This window comes from Anolis carolinensis, chromosome 1 (genome assembly GCF_035594765.1).
Source record: "Anolis carolinensis isolate JA03-04 chromosome 1, rAnoCar3.1.pri, whole genome shotgun sequence".
NCBI lineage: Eukaryota > Metazoa > Chordata > Lepidosauria > Squamata > Dactyloidae > Anolis > Anolis carolinensis.
This window is the reverse complement of record NC_085841.1, coordinates 55,405,072-55,425,757: the sequence shown is the minus strand read 5'-3', so window position 1 is coordinate 55,425,757 and position 20,686 is coordinate 55,405,072. Positions and strand designations below refer to the sequence as shown.

At 41.0% G+C, this 20,686-nt stretch overlaps 1 protein-coding gene across 3 annotated transcripts in view; it reads right to left on the bottom strand.

The window, feature by feature from the left end:
* smyd3 (SET and MYND domain containing 3) overlaps nt 1-20,686 on the bottom strand; it is a 490,738-nt gene that overhangs the window by 108,633 nt on the left and 361,419 nt on the right. For 2 of the 3 annotated variants that reach the window (XM_062968961.1, XM_062968963.1), the window contains 2 exons: nt 13,818-13,928; nt 7,748-7,786 (listed from right to left, as the gene is read on the bottom strand). In XM_062968961.1, coding sequence (XP_062825031.1) covers nt 7,748-7,786; nt 13,818-13,928 — 150 coding nt within the window. The remainder of the gene's footprint in view (nt 1-7,747; nt 7,787-13,817; nt 13,929-20,686) is intronic. The other variant, XM_062968962.1, reaches the window with a different exon arrangement.

The following is a 20,686-nucleotide window of genomic DNA, read 5'->3' as shown; positions in this document are numbered from 1 at the left end:
GAAAACCCTATCTTTACCTAATGTGCTTAAAACAGTTGTCTATATCACTGCTTCTTAAACTGTGGGTCCAAACCCTATATAGGGTCACCTTAGCTGAAATATTTGGCAACAGTAGAGGTTTTCTGAACACTATTCTAGGGGCTGTTTTAGTCATTTCTTTGAATCTGTTGCGCAGTGTTTACAGTGGATTCTGCAGAAGATGCTTCACCTGTACTTCATAAAAAGGAAAGTCAGTCCTCAGTGGGACTGACCCTTGTGGCAGCAGGACTGCTGACCAACAGGTTAGTGGTTCGAATCCAGGGAAAGTGGGTAAGCTCCATCTGTCAGCTCCAACTCCCCATACAGGGACATGAGAGAAGCCTCCTACAAGGATGGTAAAACATGCGGGCGTCCTCTGGGCAATATCCTTGCAGACAGCCAATTCTCTCATAACAGAAGCGGCTTGCGGTTTCTCAAGTCACTCCTGACACATACACACACAAAAAGCTTGTTTAGCAAGCCTTGCAAATGCCGATTTATTATCAGCAAATGCTTGATTTTGATATCTATTTTATGTATCTATATACCCAGGGTCACATAAAAATTTCTCAGGCCAAAAAAAGGTAGTGAGTGGGAAAGTTTTAAAAGCCTTGGTCCAAGAGTCATAATGAGAGAAATGGGACACTTTGTGGAATGCATGTTTTGCTTGCTTATACAGGGATTGTGTGTGTCCATACTCAGTGTCTCCCTCCGGGTTTAAAATGCTATACAACTCTACGTAAACAAACCTACATGATGTGAACTGCAGGAAGTTATGACCTCCAGTGAGAATTTCAAAACAAAAATTTTCCAAGGTCAATGGAGTGTTTGTACAAGCAGAATGTAGTGTGTGCTCAACTAAACACCAAGAATCCCAAACTGAAATAACATTAAAACAGTATCAGGTAGAATAATATAACATTCACATTTTGTATCATGGAATAGTACCTGATCCCAGTGAATTCTACTATCTGCACAATAAATGAAATAGCAATGAGCTCCAAACTGTACCAGTCTGCTAATAACCAAAGAATGATACCTTTTCTTCATCACATCACAGTTTACAGTATAAGAGCACATAATGTTGTTGTTGCCAAAAAAAACAAAACAAAAAAACAAACAAAAAACCACCAGTCTGGAGGAATATTAAATGTCCCAACATTCAACAGACTTTGGGAACATAATTCAGAGTCACTCTTATGTCTGTGGATTTCAGAAACATGTATGTCCATATGCTTGGTTTGTTTGAATTGCACATGACAAGGGACTTGACTTTGTGGAAATGTTTACTACTGTAGAGTGATAAATACTGTACAATAATATGTGGAGATTCTTTAAAACTTAAACAATGCTGGAGGGAAACAAAATCACCCATGACAGTGCATGAAGGTTAAAGCACTCCTAACAACAAAACTGCCGACTATGGGGGTAAAATGGAGGAAATACAATATGCCTGCTGTCATCAAAAGCCACCTTCTTACTTTGCACATGCACAGATCATGTATGTGTATGTGCCTGTGTTGTATGGTGACCCCATGAATTTCATCAGGTTTTCTTTGGCTTGGCAAGGAATACTCAGAGATGGTTTAGCCAATTCCTTCCTTTGTATGGCATACAGCAGCACCTGGTATTCATAGGTGGTCTCCCATCCAAATGCTAACCATGGTTGGCCCTGCCTAGATCCCAAGACCAGATGGAATCTGTACCTTTAGGGCATGTTGGTCCTATTTAGGCCAACACCTGTGTCTTTAATATCTTTATTGTCTTTCTTTTCCAAGAATTAAACAGGCGGGCTGAGATCATGAAAATGTAAAAAAGGAAATCCATCTTCATTGCTTAGTATTCATAGTTAAATGCATTCACAGCACCCTGAACACACTATTGAGCTGTTCTGTCATGAAGGCTGTGTTCAGCTAATCAGCTAAAGCAGCAAAATGCTAAGTAGGCATTCCTCACTGTTCTAATAACCTTTCTGTAATTGATTCATATCTCAGCTCCGATACTTCTACCAAAATATTTACATAGCCAAATGAAGGTATTTTTTTCCAAACAGTGCTGTAACACGACCATGCTTTGTTTCCCCTTTAGATCAATCCTCATCATTTCCACAGCACCTTCCATACATGGCTTCCCATGTTAATTAGCTAAGGACTTGAAGACACTGCAGTCCATTCATTTCTCTCCACCTAAAACCAATGCAGTTGTTAATCATATTGTTATTACTACCAGAGAAGCAAAGCTAATAGATGTTATTGTATCAGGAGTTTCAACAAACAGAGGTCAATAATAACAGCAAGATGTGCTTATCAGGAATCACTCTTACGATTGAATCTGGGGCCTCTTCTACACTGCCATATAAAATCCAGATTATCTGCTTTGAACTGGATTACATGGCAGTGTAGACTCATATAATTTAGTACAAAGAAGATAATGTGGATTATCTGCTTTGATGATCCAGATTATATGGCAGTGTAAAAGGGTCCTAAGGGGGAAAAAAGCAGAACACGAAAAATGACAATGTTCAGATCAGACAGATGTATAAAATTGGGAATTAGGATTTCTTGTGGACGCAAACTATCCTCACAAACTAACCCCACTCTATCCTCGCTTCGTAAGAATCTGAAAACCTGGTGGTTTCAGAAGATCTTTGAGTAGAGCCCCCTTAGCCCTCCTGGCTATGCACTTGCTTAGCACTTTACCCACTTCCTTGGGGTAAACAGGGGCAGAAAATTCAGAGGTGTAGTTGTGGAAGGAAGAATTCTCCTGAAATTTTCCTGCAGCCCCCATTTTTCTAGTATTGCAGTAACGTCAGATGATCAATCAGGAAAATTGTTTAGGCATCCAAGGAAAAGGGATGGGCAAAGTTACACTGGAAATAAGAACATGAACATTTGGGTTGCAGAACACTCAAACTGGTTAAAGTTGGGGCTTCACTTGGCCTGAGTTTATTCATATTTATTTTATTTTGATTCATAGCATTATTTGTCTTCTCTTTCCACTGATAATTGTCTTCCTTTTCCACTGATAATTCCAAATCAAACGATGTGTACATGAAAAGTTTCCAAAGACACACAAACTCTCTTTCCTTCTACCCTGTTTCCCTGAAAATAAGACATCCCCGGAAAATAAGACCTAGTGGAGGTTTTGCTGAATTGCTAAATATAAGGCCTCCCCTGAAAGTACGACCTAGCCAAGTTTTTGTTTGGAAGCTGGTAAATATACATACTATAGAGCAGGGGTCCCCAAACTAATGCCCGGGGGCCGGATGCGGCCCTCCAAAGTCATTTACCTGGCCCCCGCCCTCAGTTTTATAATATAATAATTTTATATCAGTTTTAATAATATAATATATTGTATATACATATAATATTGATAATATTATGTTATACAATATAATACTAATAATAATACCATATAATAATATTAATTATATGTTATATATTACATATTATATAATAGTATAGTGGTATAGTTCAATATATTAATATATAATGCTAATATTGTGTTATGCTAATAATATAATGTATTGTATGTACATACAGCTGCTCTGAGTCCCCTTCTGGGTGAGAAGGGTGGGATATAAATGTAGTAAATAAATGCAGTAAATAAATAATTAATTTTAGACTTAGGCTCGGCCAAAGTCTGAAATGACTTGAAGGCACACAACAACAACAATCTTAATTAACTTGACTATCTCATTGGCCAGTAGCAGGCCCACACTTTCCATTGAAATCCTGATAGGTTTATGTTGGTTAAAATTGTTTTCATTTTTAAATATTGTATTGTTCTTTCGTTGTTGTTGTTGTTGCACTACAAATAAGACATGTGCAGTATGAATAGGAATTAGTTCCTATTTTTTTTTCAAATGATAATTCGGCCCCTCAACAGTCTGAAAGATAGTGGACCGGCCCTCTGCTTCAAAAGTTTGAGGACCCCTGCCATAGAGTGTTGTACATGGAAATAATGGTAATAACAAGAGATTCTTGATAGGATTCACAGTTTGGTTATGCTGGTTTGTGATGACAACTACTGTACAGTATATAATGTTCATTTTCTGTTCAACAATAAATGTGAATTCTTCTTCATGGAAAAATAAGACATCCCCTGAAAATAAGACCTAGCGCAGCTTTGGGAGCAAAAATTAATATAAGACACTGTCTTATTTTCGGGGAAACGCGGTATGCCTCTCTTGGGTTTTCCACCACTTTCCCCACTATCCCAAATGGCTACAACACTGAATCTTTCACCAAATTGTTTGTATAGAGATATAGCATGTAATTTAGCATTGCAAACATATGTGGAAAACAATGTAAGAAGATGCTGTTTTTTTCTCTCAGAAAGCTGTACAGTTTTCTGTGTGTAGAGAAAAGACTGTGACCATGGGTTTTCATTCCAAAGCTGCACAGTTTCTCAAACTCTTACCACATTCTCTAAAAGCGGGCTGCTTATGTTGAGCTGGAAATAAAAACACATACCTGCTCAGTTGCAGAAACATTTAATATGCTGTTTTTTCCTTCTGCATAAATGTTCTTTGAGGGGTTAGGAACACCTAATTCATCCCCAGAAGGGAAATCAGGACATTTACATGTACTTGATGTGTCTTGATGATTAAAAAAATATTCTAAACACAGCACTACTTTTCAGCCCAGCATTTCAGTTCACCAGATGGGCAATCCATTGTCCATACTGGCTTAATGGACAATCCCAATCACAGCTTGAGAAAAAAATGGGCTATACTCCCAGAAATCTCTGGCCAGCATGGTCACTCCATTCTGGGAATTGTAATTCTAGATTTCCAAGCTCTACTTCAGAGCAAACTAATTTACTTTTCCAACCTGCTGTAGCACCACTAAATTGTCTCTTAACAGTTGCTCTCAAACTCTGTGTACAGACAGTTCTATATTTGTTGCTACATCAAATTGCATACATTTCTGTGAATTAGCCCTTTTGGGAACTTCTGCAATTTGTATATGCATATGTTTTCACTTAGCACTGTATTTCTTTCCAGGGTTGAAAAATACTTTAATGGCAGGAATTCAACATTCCCACTGCATGTGTGAACGGGGCCCGAGTTCACTAGCCCCATCTTCCTTTCACCGGCTGAACTGGGAACCAGAGAAAACCCCGAGGCTCTAAACAAATACTGCCAGAGAAAGGGGCGATCTGTTTAAACCATCTATCAAAAGGTTTACATTTCTTTCTAGCCTCCTGGCTTTATGGGTAATGAGATTCTGTTCCTCTCGGATGACTACAAGCCTGGCCTCTCAGGAGAGCATTGTATTCCAAGCCTGCTTCAGCGGTGTAGCACACCAGGCCTGCCAAATTGCCATGCCATATTAATACCACTTTCCTTTTCCAGTTGACTCCGAATCTGAATATCTGGCAGACATCTCAGAGCTCTCATTCACTTACATGAACTATAATTTATTTCCAGAGCATCCCTCCTCACCTCCCCTGGCATCAAAATCTACTCCAACAGATTCATAAACACTGTGACCAAGTCCCTTGGCGAAAACAGCCGTACAGCATCTAAAGGAAATAAACAACTGTTGGGGTCTCAGCCTCATTTGTCAAGGACTGCCATTAATTAGGTACTGGATACAAACCAGGTGAAATCCTAGAAGCACAAGCAGACAGACATAAAAACCGAACTCAAAAATGATTCTTAGAGCCTTCTGGTTATTAATAATAACACAGCTATCCAAAACTGCTTCAAAAATGTATTCAATAGCAACACAACCAGATTGGATGTCCCAAAGAGTTCCAGGGATAGACACATACCAGTCCGCCCTCCACATTTGCTGGGATTAGGGGTAGAGCACCACAGCAAAAGTGAAAAATCAGTAATAAAAAATACAATTTTCAGTGGGGCAATGAATTTGTTCTGGATTTTAGATTGAACTTGAGGGTGCCAAACCTATAGCCCCATCACATTAAGGTTTTAATGTGGAGCTCCGTTCTTACACTAACAGAAATCTGGGAAATGTAGTTTGGGAAGATGAGGACAACTGTGGCAGAGAATTCAAAAGGCCCCGCCTAAACTACATTTCTCAGAATTCTGGGGCAAAAATAGGTTCACCACTGTTGATAGCTCTTTTAAAACTCAGACTAAAACCCACAGCTGATTCACTATCTCAAAAACATTGGAGCCAACAGTTGCCATTGTTTTTCAGCTATTAATAACTTTAGCATTTTAGTACTGCTCTGGATACAGGTGCCAGAGTTTTCAAGCCTTTCATCTAGCCCAGGATGGATTGAGTACAACAAATATCATACACTTAGATGAGGCAGATTTGACAAGCACTCTTCTCTTCTTGCTGTTTTCTCCCAAACTAACTGCTAGTTATAGTTGCTAGGAAACAGGAATACTTTTCTTCTGAAGTTATACTATCATGGCTGTTTCTAGTATAAAATGGCTGTACTGATGCCTAAGATGCCTTTCAGATGTAGCTTTTTATTTCCTTCCTCTGGACTCAAAACATTCTGGAACAGGAGCAGACTGGTATAAGGAATAAGGAGACCAAATAGTCTATGGTATTTAACTATTAAACATTGTGTTTAGTTTCCCAATAATTTTCATTTGTAATACCGACAATATAATCTGTTTAAAAAGTAATTAAATATCTACAGATATGTGAAGGGATAGGGAAACTGGACTGTGGGGTTTCCCACAACAAGCTTTTCTTGTTATCACTGATTGGAGATTAATGGGGAAAGGGTATTTAAAGTCCAGGAAGATGGTGAATGGGACTGAGCTATGCTTTGAAGTCAAGAAAACAGTTTTGTGGATGTGAATTTGCTTTGCAGACCAGAAAATGCTGCATTGGGTCTTACTTCTGAGTAGAGATGCACAGAATTGAGCTGTACTAACTCAGGAGACCTCAGACCTGATAAGAATTACATTTGACTGCACTCATTTTGCCTCACAGAACACACCATTCCCAAATTGTGACATGTTCTAGAGACTAAAAAAGGGTCTTTGCTGAAATGCTGGCTGTTAGATAATTAACAGGATTTTACATCTAAGACTCTTCCCATCACAAAACGATCCCAGATAAATGTCCAAAGATGCTTGGCATTTAAAACATTACTTATTTTATTAAAATATTAATATCCTGCCCTGCATTGTAGGATCTCCAAAAGTTCCTATTAAAGGCACAATTTTCAAAAGCATTACTTCCCTGTTCGTCAAAAGGAACAAAAGCAGTTACTTTTAGTTGCTTTAAACAGCCTCCAAAATCCAGCTGCTCACAGCAAGCACAAGACACGTATGTGGCCATTTTGTGATACCATACCCCATAACAACAAAAATAACTTTTAAAACTATAGTGGCACAGTGAAAGGAATAATACGATCAGTTGTTAAGTTACAGTTTTAACTTATTCATACAATTGTTAAGAGGAAGGGAACAAACTGTAGGTAGTTTGTTATCTATTACAAATAACATCTGGCAAATATCATGCCCTTTGAGATGAGTTTTGAATTGGGGAAAGAAATTGCATGGAAGAGCAAAGTCGTAGTTGTGCGGTGGGTGGGGAAGCAATCAGAACTGCCTTCATATGAAGAGTTACGTTGTTCTTAATTTCTGAAGCTGAAAGATACTGCTCCAGACTGCATTTTTGCCCATAATAAGGCACAAAAACTACAATGCACTTTGCTAACGTACTATTGTCACAAACTGAGACTCAAATGAGGAGGGTCAAACTGTATGGCTGGGTTCCCCCTTTACCTGCCTCGACCTGCACTTTCTTTTCCCGGCCCTTCTGTGCTGTGCAAAAAAAACAAAAAAAAAATTCTCATTAGTTTTGGGACAGATCACATTTTTCCATATAAAGCTGTTGTTTCTCCATTTTAAGGATCAAGCTCATTCTTAGCAGAGTAGTGAGCATTTGCCCGTGGAAATGAGGGTGGTTGCTGATCTTGCGCATCTCAGGGAAGGATCTGGGCTCACAGTTCTAATTCACTTGTCTTTGTCGTGTTTAGTGTGAGCAGAACAATGTTAGATATTACTCCATATGGACACTGTTAACCAAGTTGGTGGACTTAGGGTACATACATACTGTAGTTTGAAAGCGGTTTGACTTCACCTTAACTGCCATGGATCAATGCTATGAAATCATGAGAACTGTAGTTTTATAAGGCCTTCTCTACCTAAGAATGCTGGTGCCTTGCTAAATCTGTTTCCAGGATTCCATAACATTAAACCATGACCAATAAAGTGGTGTCAAACCTCATTAATTCTACAGTGCAGATGCACCTGACTGCTCTTCCTTCATGACTGCTGTTGTATGCTCTAATCAAGTACATTTTGATATGCTGTCAACTATTATATTATTATAAACTGATTTTGGTTCTAACCTTTAAAAATTCTACTTTTAAATAAATAATACTTATATACATGGATGCCCTCCACTGCTCCTGGCAGATATTAAAGGAGAAATAACAGAGACTGAGCTAGAATTCAGTCAGTAATTCCTGGACAAGTAGCAGATTTCTGTGATGATCCTTATGTATGGAAATTACAACGTTCAAACCCCAGCTAAAAGTAGTAAAGCTAGAGCAGTGATCTATACAGTTAAATTACCCACTAATGTCAGTTGTTATTATAAGCATAATTTAGCAGAGCTCACACAAGACCAAACCACAAAGCTTTATTAATTTCTCACTTGTGAACTGGGATGCCAGACATTACAATATGTGACAGGTAGGATTTTTTTTACATGTGTGAGTTCACTGATACTGAAGCTCATTATCCTCAATTTTTCTCAAAAAGCAGAAACAGAAATTCAAGGTGTGGATTTCTTAAGCTATGTTGATGATTTCTACATTCCATGAAAGGTGATACCATAATTGTCTCTGTGGAGGTGACAGCTATGGAAACTAAAAATCAAATGACCTATGTGAAGACAAAACAAAATATTCTTTTACACACTTAGAACTCCTCCCCCATGCTACTTGCAAGATAGATTACTTCATGAACTAAAGAAAGCTTCTGTAATTCTTTCACTTTGCTCTCATTATTTAACATATGGGGAATGAGTGTGCGTGTAGAATAAAATGTATATTACAAATGTATATTATTGATTGTAATAAACCTTGGCTAATATAGTTCTGGCTTGGTTAAATTTAAAGCAAGCATTTTAACTATTTTCAGTCCATGATGAAGTGACTTCATCTCCTACTAGAAATATGGTATATAATTATGATTATCACTGTAAAACTATGCTTGTAAGATCTGTTCCCTTTTAATTTAGTATAAATATTTGCCAGTAGAAATTCAGTAGCAGTACTCTTAAGGACACCTGATCCTAACTCCAATTGTTAGTTTAAAATAGAATAGCTGCATTGAATCAATGGAAACTGCATATAGGTTGATTTATCAAGTACCCAGTGGGTCTGCTCTTTGTTATTGTTATAAGTCGTCAGGTTGACTCCATCTTATACTACCTTTATCATAAGCTTTTTATGGGATTTATTCAGAGGATGTTTGCTATTGGTTCCCCCTAAGGCTGACAAATCTTCACCTTCCCAAAGCCACCCAGTGCGTTTCCATGACCAAGTGGGATTTGAAGCCTAGTCTCATGTCATCCACCATTTAAAGCAGCATGCCACAAAGATAGTATATTGACACTGTTGTGATAGATCTACTATAGATGGGACGAAAAACTGGGTTAAAACCATAATATCCATCAAATGCTAATCTGTTATATTCAGAGGAAAAAGCTGGGTTTCAGCGAAAAGCTGAATATAACAGAACGATCATCCACCTTTTCATAGCATTCCCCTTCTGATCAAAACAAACTATTTAAATATATTAAAGTGTGTAATTATGAGGCACTGAAACAGGCTCTGGAATATAGTAGCTCTTAATTTGAGACAATCCTGGAGATGCCACAAGCTGTGCTAAGTGAAATGCACTTCTTCATTAAGCAATAGAATCTCAGCTGCACTTCCCATTGGCAGCATCTGTGATCCTCCAGAGTAGTGGTTTACCTCTGGGAGTTGACGGCCAAGACATCTGGGGACCCACAGGTTGGGAACCATTGTGAACCCAGACATTGCTGCAACTCCCATCACATGCCCTACCCAGCATAGCCAAAGATAAGGGATCCTGGAACTATATCCCAATAGCATCCAGTGGACCATGTGGACCCTTGCCCTGCTCTATAACACTAGCCTGAAACATGTTATGAGAAAAAGAGCATAATCAGAGTGCTTGCATTTTCAGTTCAATAAAAATAACTGGTAACATTAAAAATCAACACCGGCCCCTTCCACACAGCAGAATCAAATCCCACATTATCTGCTTTGAACTGGGATATTTGGCAGTGTGGACTCAGACAACCCAGTTCAAAGCAGATATTGTGGGTTATTCTGCCTTGATATTCTGGGTTATATGGCTGTGTGGAAGGGTCCACAGTCTTTCCTTACCAACTTGGGAAGGAAAGCTTTCAACTTACTGGGAATGATGCCAGGAAAAACACCAAGGATTCTGCTGTTTAAGGGACTTATTGATACATATAGATATATCTACAAGTCCCCCACAGCCCCTAACTTGATTTTCAGTTTTCTCCCCGAATCATGCAGAAATTCCCCAAAGATATGAAAATACACAAGATATGCTGTCCTCCCCATTAACACACGTTGTGTTCAGAACTTTCCCCAACATGTGTGTTGTAAAGTAATTGTAAGAAATATAAACAAAATCAACTAGAGGACAAGATCAATTCACAAAGAAAATAATCAGAAAACAGCTTTAATAGGAGATTGGTTGAAAATTGATTTTTCAGGACCCACAAGAGTGAACTCATTCCTAATACTTTAGGGACTAGTGTGTTTAATTCCAGCCTGACCCAAAGGAGGCATAGGCAGCTTGCTGAAGGACTGAAATAAATCTGATATTATTGTAGAGAGCAGTCCAAGTCTAACATATTGCACAGAGAGAAAATAATTGACAGCTTTATGAAATCCAAGGCTTGTGGAATAAAATTCTGTAAGAAAGAAGTAACTGTCATTGTATCAAAACAGCTCTGTAGCTGCAGGCAGAGGGCAACAGAGATAAACACAAGGGACTTAGCTTGACCCAAAGAGATAGTCAAGGTTTCTCAAAGCAGTCTATCTTTTAAAAACATGTTACTGCTTTTCATTTGAATCCTACATGTTGCCAATAAGTTTTGATCAAGCTAATTCATGCTATGAGGGTGCTTTTGGGGAGATAAGTAGAGCGTGCCCTTAAATCACCAAGGAAAAGTTGACAGTACTTGAGATTACAACTTGTCTGAAACACTCTGTCAATGGCAGTACTGCACATGTGATCCTTAATATTCTCTTGCTAAAGTAGCAATATCAATGTCTGCACAATATTTCACAGTAGAACTAGACCCTATGGGAATTTGTTATGAGACAAGTTTAATTTTCTTCTGTAAAAAGACAAGAAAAGCAGGGGACCTAATTAGATAGCTGTTTACTTTTCATTATTTGAAAATGTATCTCGTGGCACTTAAGCATTAATGAGTGTAATGCAAGTAACTTCAAGGGCTAAATTTCCAGCTCTGTGGATCTGATTCCTTTACCTGATAAAAGACAGACAAGAAATTGTAGCCCTTACCACCACCATCCCCAATATAGCAGAATAATAATCCATCATGGGGCAGATATCTGCCAAAAGGTCACAAGTCCAGCAGAATTATTTCTCTTTTTAGAGACCTCTGGGTACTTTTATATTCATGCAATTTGAGTCTGCAAGCACAAGCCACCAGATCTGGCTCTGAATGGTAGTTTATGTAGAATTTAGTGGCAACTTTAAAAACATCTCTCAGGTCTATCATGTACCCAACTCAGAAATGGGGTATTTATTTCTAACATTAAAAGGAACACTATATGCCACTAAGCCAGTGCCAATTTGTAATTCATATTCAAGCATGCCTTTGCAAATGTCAGTTAATTACATTTATCTGCTTAGGCCTGGCAGGTCTATACAAACATTACTCAGTTGCTACTGGCTTGTCACCCTACTGGTGGATTCGAATGGGATTCCAAGGGAGATCCTTGTACAAAATGCATGTTGAAGAGTCATTATACTTGGCAAATAGAAGATGAACCACAATCAGTTCCACACCACAACCCACATAAGGAGTCCAGCAGAGCAGTGGTTCTCAACCTGTGGGTCCCCAGGTGTTTTGGCCTACAACTCCTAGAAATCCCAGCCGGTTTACCAGCTATTGGGATTTCTAGGAGTTGAAGGCCAAAATATCTGGGGACTCCCAGGTTGAGAACCACTGCAATAGAGGAAGAAAGACAGGCGACAGGTAAAAATAGATGTGAAGTAGCTTCATGTGCAACAGTAAAACGTTATATTACATCTCATGGTGACAGGTTCTGCTAACAAGTGTTCTTTAGACATAGTATTATAGAATTGTAGAGCTGGAAAATAATGCAAAAGGCATTCAGTCCAAATGCCAGCCATGCAGGAAAGAGATGAGGGAAGAATGGCACAGACAGAACGGCAGATAAACAAACTAGCAGCCTAGATCACTGCTTCTTAAATTGTGAGTCCTGACGCCAGATGGAGTCCCCTTAGCTCAATGTTGGGGGCCTGAAAAATTTGGCAACAGCAAAAGTTTTCTATAGGTCATTTAGTGGCTGTTTTAGACATTTACAAGAATCTGTTGTGCAATTTTTACAATGGGCTTTGTGGAAGATGCGTCAGCTGTATTGCATAAAAAGGAAAATCTACCTGTTTAGCAAGCCTTGGAAATGATTATTTGTTATCAGTAAATCTTTAGTTTTTACACCTATTTTATATACCTGGAGGCATGAAAAACATGTTCGGGCTGAAAGGCATCTTGAGTGGAAAAGTTTAAGAAGTTTTGGCCTAGAAGATTCAGGAAGAGAAAGGGTTTGCCAAATCTAATAGGAAATTACTTGCTGTGCCTAACATTTTAGGGTGATATACAAATTAGTAACTGGTGATATTGCAATACTCGTAACAGTCATCATCATTACTAGCAACAGTAGCATTTGTTTGCATATACTTTTTCTTTGACAATAGTGTCCAAAGCAACTCACAACATTACAAATAAACAATAATAAAATCTAAAAAACCAAGAATTCTCACAATCTCTGAGGATGCCTGCCATAGATGTGGGTGAAACGTCAGGAGAGAATACTTCTGGAACATGGCCATACAACCCGGAAAACATACAACAACCAAGAATCCTCAATTTACAAATATCTAGGAGGGCCAGTAGATTAAACACATGCGCATATGCATTGAATCAAAGAAAAAAGTATTTTCATTGTGAGAAAATCTGGATCCTGTGCCGTTGTAAGGGGGAGACAATGGAGGGTCCTGCCCTGGAGTTAGAAAGAAGCTCTTCCTTTAAAACACCAGCAAGATCCAAGGACGCTGAATCCATGCAAGCACGGAGACAGATGTGGAGTAATTGGAAGGGGGAGTGGAAGGAGAGAGATAAGAGGGAGAGTGGGAGAAGAAGGGAGAGCTCTGTTTGATTTGAGTTGTTGGTGTAACTGAAATAAAGAAGTTACTGGGAAAACTACCAGCAGCTATCGGAGTCTTGTTTGTTGCAACTAACTGCTGGAATGGATAACACTGGACCCTTTCAGAGCTGTATTTTTTGTAAAGAGCAAACTCTTTCAACCTCAGCTTTTTGGCCTTTCATGTGTCTCCTATGCAATTTCTGTGTGCCTCCTATGCAATCAGATAGGACAATGAGCATTTCATCTTAGATTTTGATGGAATCAGGACAAGTGTCAAGAGAAAGTCTTTGCTGACTTACCTTGCTTTTTGTACAGCACATGAGGCAGTCACATTCAAAACAATATTGGCGCTTCAGGCGTTCCTGACGTTCTGGAGTGGGCATCATGGTCTCAACATAGCAGATGGTGAGCTGCACCCAATAAGGAAGGCAATAATTTTATTCACTTAAAGACCACAGCCAATAGCAAAGAGATACTCCTTAGAATGAATGAATGAATGAATGAATAAATAGTAAAACCATCCAACAAACTAGTCTATCACTAGAAAAGAGAACACATTATTTATTTTACCTTTCTGTTGAGATCTAGCTATCATCTGTCTATGGAATTTGTGAATTATTAGTTACAACTAGCTTTCCATATACACAGTCTCTATATCCACAGATTCAACCTTCTGTGGCTTGAAAATACCCTCCCCTCCAAAAACAAATAATCCAAAAGCAAACCTTGATTTTTCCACTGTATATAAGGGGCACCATTTTATTACACAACTGTATATAATGGGACTTGAGCATCCACAGATTTTGCTAACCACAGGGTCCTGGAATAAACTCAAGTAGATTCCAAGGACCCACTGTATTCACATTCCTGCTTATTTTAAGCAGAGTTACTTTTATAAAATACTGTTTTCCCAGTCTTAATTTCAAGTTTCATTTAAAAGCAAAAAATAAAATAATAATAGTAGCATTTTCCTTGTTAGAGAAGGGTTAATCAAAGGGGTTTGCATGGTGAACCTATTGTAGGAGGCTGTCAACTTTGATTATATAAGAAGAGTATTAATTTAAGGATATGAAATGTGACAAGCATTGGCTAATGGATTTTAATTCAGTCCAGATAGGCTTGGAATACCTGAGCCCAGTAACCAAGTTATTACATTTGAATGGTGTATGCTGAGCACAAAGATTTATGGAGTGCACAGAATTAGATAGCCACCCCAAGGGACCAGCAAAATTGGTCCTGCCAGAGCCAACAGTAAATGGCAATTCAAATGTAAGTGGAACAGTCAGAAATTGCTTAATTCTAGGTTACAGAGTCTTTAAAACAAGGTCCAAATTCTTCTTAATATATGGTATTATATCCTGCCCTATATTCCAAAACCTCAGAGTAGGGTAGGGGGCTTTTTAAAAAAATACAGGAATTAAATCCAATTTATTCCCCAATGTACTGTGGTGACCTATGAGCAAACCCTTCGTAGCATTTAGCCTGTCTTTCCAAATCTATTTCCAAGACACAAAAAGAGTTAAAAATATGGAGGCTGACAAAGGAAAAAAGAAGAAGAAAGCGAAGGGTAGTGGGAAACAAAAGCTACCACTATAGGAAAGACAAAGGTGTTATAATTGCTTCTGAGTGACTAGTATCAGACTTCAAACTCATGTAGCTTTGTAATTAGAAACAGACAGACTGTCAAATAACCACAGCTGACTTCTATCATGGATCCCTTCTTATTTTAGACCTAGTTATGAACTCAAAAGATGTTAAGACAACTATAATGGGGGCTGGATGGTTAAAGATCTTTCTTCCTGCAGCACAGAATGGGAGCTGAGAAACTTACTTTGCCATACTTGCCTGCTCTGCCATTGAGTGTAGTGCTGGCAGATTTCCAGTAATAGCTTGTATTGGTTGGAAATCTATAATACATCATAGACAGGTGACAGAACTCATAGATTTTTCCACTATAAGGTTTTGATATGACCATATCCTGAATGCATCAGATTCCATCTGGTCTTGGAAGATAAATAGGATCACACTTGGTAAGTACTAGGATGGGGGACTATAAAAGAATATCATATATATATATTTGGAGAAGTTGGCTTCCCATTTCAAATAAGAATTCTGAAGTCTGCCAAAAGGTAAATCTATACCGTAAAATTGATGCAATTTGGCGCCATTTAACTGTCCTGGCTGAATGCTATGGAATCCTGGGGTTTGTAGTTTGGTGAGCTACCAAAACTACCAAAAATCTTTGGCAAAGAAACCTTTCCTTTTTCAGAGGCAACAGAAACTTCACAAACTCATGAGAAGGGCAATGCTTCTGGAGCTGGAGAAGATGGCGCCTGCCTCGAATTGCCTCAATAAGTCACTGCCTTGATAGTCAAGGAATGCTATTTCTAAAATGAGTTTTGTTCATATTATTCTGACTTGTTTACATATTCCTCGCTGCTGCCAAACTAACAGGACTCTTCAGTGATCCTATGCTTTAAGCCAGCGGCTGTCACCCTTTTTAATGCCGTGACCCCTTAATATAGTCCCTCACAGTTGGCGTGCAAATCAAAGCTGCATAAATCAATGTGCAACAATTTTACATCGTGCAACAAACTGCCTTAAATGTAAGATGAAGATCAACAAGATGATAAAAATAAATCTTAGAATTTCTTAACATCCCTAGATGATAATCCCACCTCTAATATTTGTAAATGTATTTGTCATATCCCATATTCTAAAGAAAGGTGAAGTATTTAGTTCAGTTATTTAAGCTAAAACTGGATTAAATGTCACAGGAATCACCAATTTATAAATCTTATTGCATTTATTTGCTTCGTTTCTTGTGAAACAAATGAAACCAACAGCAAAGTTAAAAAAGAGTTATGATTCAAAAACGATAAAACAGTTCTTAAAATGTCTGGGAAAGCAAAAGGTGTTAGCTTGGCACTGAGGAAACCACAATGCTCTCTTCCTGGGCAAGGTATTCTAGGGAAAATATTTCATAAATGAGGTGCTGTGATGACCCATGGGCCTTGTAGTCCTGCTCAGGACATTGTAATCCCTGATGAAGATGAAAACTTGGGGTTTTTGCCTTCCCAGTCTGAACTGGATTCCTCTCAGCCAGATCTTTCCCAGGCAGATCTGGGAACCTTGCACCTGCAGGAAAGTTGTCTCCCAGAAGTATGTCAAACAACCCCAGAGCCTACTTCTCCCGTGTTCTTGCGCCGGGAGTTTTGTAAACAACAGAGAAGTTTGGAATCAGCTTCGCGCAGGAGTGCGAGGATAGCAGCTAAGAATGTTGCCAATTAAGACTGTTTCTCGTGAGAATCTTTAAGGAGTTTAACATCTGGTCACAGAGTTTAGCTTTCGTTTCTGTTTCCCAGAGAACTGCTTCGGTGAGAAAGTTAGACTCTATATAGGTGTTTTGCCCGCGTAGTAACTTCGCGGAGTCAATTCGTCAGCCTACGGAGCGAGTTGTGTCTGGACAGCGCGCTCCGATTCAAGCCTCGCTCCTGCCCAAGCCTTGCCTTGTTATCCAGCCTTCGCCTTGCTTCCCAGCCTTTGTTTATCTGCGGACCTTGCCTTGTTTCCCAGGATCAATCCTTGCCTTGTTTCACGGATTTACCAAGTTATTCCACGGACCTTGTTCTTGTTCTTAGTTACCTTGTTCCACGTTCAAGCCTTGTTTCAAGTATCAAGTTATTTCCTAGCCACGCTCAAGTTTTATGGACTAAAGGACCTTGTCATCTCCCCTCACTTTGCTTGGCAAAGTGAGTGTTTCGGTTATTGGATTACAACTTTGGACCTTAATATTTCTTATTTGACATTGCTTTTTTGGACTAACTCTGACCTTTCCTGAAAGGTCTAATTCTGGACTATTTTCTACACTTGTTTTTACTAACTTTATATATTCCTTCAATAAAGATATTAGATAGATTCTGGCCTCGGTGTATGGTTATTGGTGTTCTGCAGCCTGGGTCGTGACAGTTTGACTCCGCCACCCTAAGCACCAATTAACCTCGGCCAGAATGTCCACCGGAGCCGTACCTGGGCCGAGCGGCCAGCCGATTACCTACACCATCGACAAGGAAGAGGTGGATCGCATCCGCGACAGACTCAACGCCCAGGATGGAGAAATAAAGGGCTTGCGGGAGCGCGGAGTCCGCCTCCCGGCCATGGCGTTGCCCACCAAGTTTACTGGAGAAGCTTCTAAGGTTCATGTTTTCCGTCGCCAATGTCAAGCTTATCTAGAGGCCCGAGATGCCGAGTTTCCCCAAGAAGACATCAAAGTGGCGTGGGTTTACAGTCTTCTGGACGGGCCAGCGGCCAATTGGGCGACGGCACTGTACGATCAAGCCTCTCCACACCTAAGATCAGCGCAACACTTCTTGGACCACCTCAAGGAGACTTGGGGAATCGAGGACAATTTGGAGGCAGCCGGTCACAAACTCCGTCGCCTTTTCCAAGGAGACAGACCTATGTCTCAGTATATAGCCGAGTTCCGAGTGCTGGCCCACAACACCGGCTGGAACGATGTAGCCCTCAGAGGACAATTCCGGGAGGGTCTCAACATTGAAATGCTGGAAGAAATCTCCAAGGTGGACCCTCCCCAGACCCTCGAGGCACTCATTGATCAATGTTTACGGGCTGAAGTCATGATTGCCAACAGGAAACAGTGGGTTCGAGGCCAGGGCAGTAGAGCCGGGGCAAAACCCCCCGCTCCCGCCAGCGTTCAGCCACGACCAGTGTGGAGACCCCCACCGCCAACCCCATACCCCAGAGGAGGCGAGGAGGTGCCGATGCAGTTGGGCAATGTGCGTCCCAGACTAGATGCCGCCGAGAAGGCCCGTCGTCAACGCTTAAACCTCTGCTGGTACTGCGGGAACGGGGGCCACTTCGCCAGAGAGTGCCCAGCCAAAGGGAAACCGGCCGCCCGTCTTGCGGCGGCGTCCTCCACGGAGACGAAGGCGTCTGAGCCGACTGGCACACAGCCGGCGGGGGAAGCCAACGACCGGGTGTAGAGAGGCTCGCCAACCCGGTCAAAAAATCCATCCAAGAGCCGCCAACCGGGGTCCTGTTCCTTCTCGTGGTCACTTTATGGTCAGCAAAAAGGGGACCCGTCATGATCCACGCTATGATAGACTCTGGAGCTACCAACAATTTCATCGATAGAGAGTATGCCGACTCTCTGGGATTACAATATCATGATTTCAAGAATGCCCGTGTGGTGCAAGCCATAGACGGCCGCCCCCTCAAGACGGGCCCCGTAAGTCAGTGGTCGGAACCCACCAGGATGTGGATAAGGGAACATATGGAAGAGATTTCCTTCTTTGTTACCGAGGTTCCCCATTTCCCTGTGATTTTGGGAATTCCATGGCTGACTCTCCACGACCCTAACATCTCCTGGTCCAACAGAGAACTGCAGTTTGCTTCACCGTACTGCCAAAACCATTGCCTCGTAGCCAAGGTATGCCATGCCACAGACACCGAGCCCATCATCACCTTGCCAAAGAAGTACTCCGAGTATTGGGATGTATTCAATGAGAAAGAAGCCGAAAAATTACCCCCACATAGACCTTATGACTGTGCCATTGACTTGGTGGAGGGGGCCCCGATTCCGCGAGGGCATCTCTACTCCCTGACTGAACCAGAGCAAGAAGCTCTCAGGGAATTCCTAGAGACAAACCTTCGCAAGGGATTCATCAGACCCTCTCAATCCCCAGCCGCCTCCCCAGTGATGTTTGTGAAGAAGAAATCGGGGGAACTACGCTTGGTGGTGGACTACAGAGCATTGAACAATATCACCAAGCGGAACAGCTATCCCCTGCCCTTAATCTCGGATCTACTGGATCGGCTTCGAGGAGCCAAGGTTTACACCAAGCTGGATCTTCGGGGGGCTTACAACTTAGTTCGCATCAGGGAAGGGGACGAGTGGAAGACCGCCTTCCAGACCAAATTCGGATTATTCGAGTCCCGAGTTATGAATTTCGGTTTATGCGGAGCTCCCGCAACGTTCCAGCATTTTGTCAATGACATTTTTCAGGACTATCTAGACAGGTTCTTGATAATTTACCTGGACGATTTTTTGGTGTTTTCTAGATCACAATCAGAACATGAGAACCACGTCAAAATGGTGTTGCAACGATTGCGGGATCATGGACTTTATGCCAAGCTGGAAAAATGCGCCTTTGATCTACAAGAGGTAGATTTCCTTGGTTACCGCATCTCGCCTCTAGGGCTTTCCATGGATCCAGCCAAGGTTTCAGCAGTATTGGAATGGCGGGCGCCAACTAACAAGAAAGAGGTGCAGCGTTTCTTGGGGTTCGCGAACTATTACCGCAAGTTCATTCCAGATTTTGCCCGCTGGTCCGACCCCATCACTAGCTGCATCCGTGGAAAGCAGCCTTTCCGCTGGACTGATCAAGCAGAGAAAGGGTTCCAGCAACTAAAGAAACTATTCACCTCCCAGCCAATTCTACAGCACCCAAATCCTGGAACCCCTTTTGTTGTGCAAGCGGACGCCTCTGATGTGGCAATTGGGGCTGTACTCTTACAACCGGTGGGAGATCACCTCCACCCCTGTGCCTTTTACTCTCGTCAACTAACCACACCAGAGAGAAATTACACCATTTGGGAAAAAGAACTACTGGCCATAAAGGCAGCCTTTGAAACTTGGAGACATTGGCTAGAAGGGGCCAAATTTCCCATTGAAGTCCACACTGATCATCGTAATCTAGAACATCTAAGAACTGCCCGCAAACTAAATCAGAGGCAGCAACGTTGGGCTTTATTCTTTGAACGTTTCAACTTCCAGATCCATTATGTGACCCCAGCCCAAACCAAGCAAGCAGACGCCCTGTCACGTAAACCGGAATACGCTGCAGGACGCAAGGAGACCTTTGAATCCCAACTGCTACAACCCGAGAACTTTGCCACGCTCACGGTGGGGAACACCAAATCCATTCCCATTGGTTCAACTTCCCCTACTCCAGGACCCATCTGTGCTCAAGAAATCCGGGCTAGTCAGCAAGCAGATGCCTGGGCGCAGGACCAACTTCGCCAAGGTCTGCATTTTCCCTTTTCGCTTAAAGATGGACTGCTATGCTATAGAAATCATGTTTATATCCCACCCGGACCGGGCAGGGAGAAAGCGCTTCGTCTGTGTCACGACTGCAAACCAGCAGGG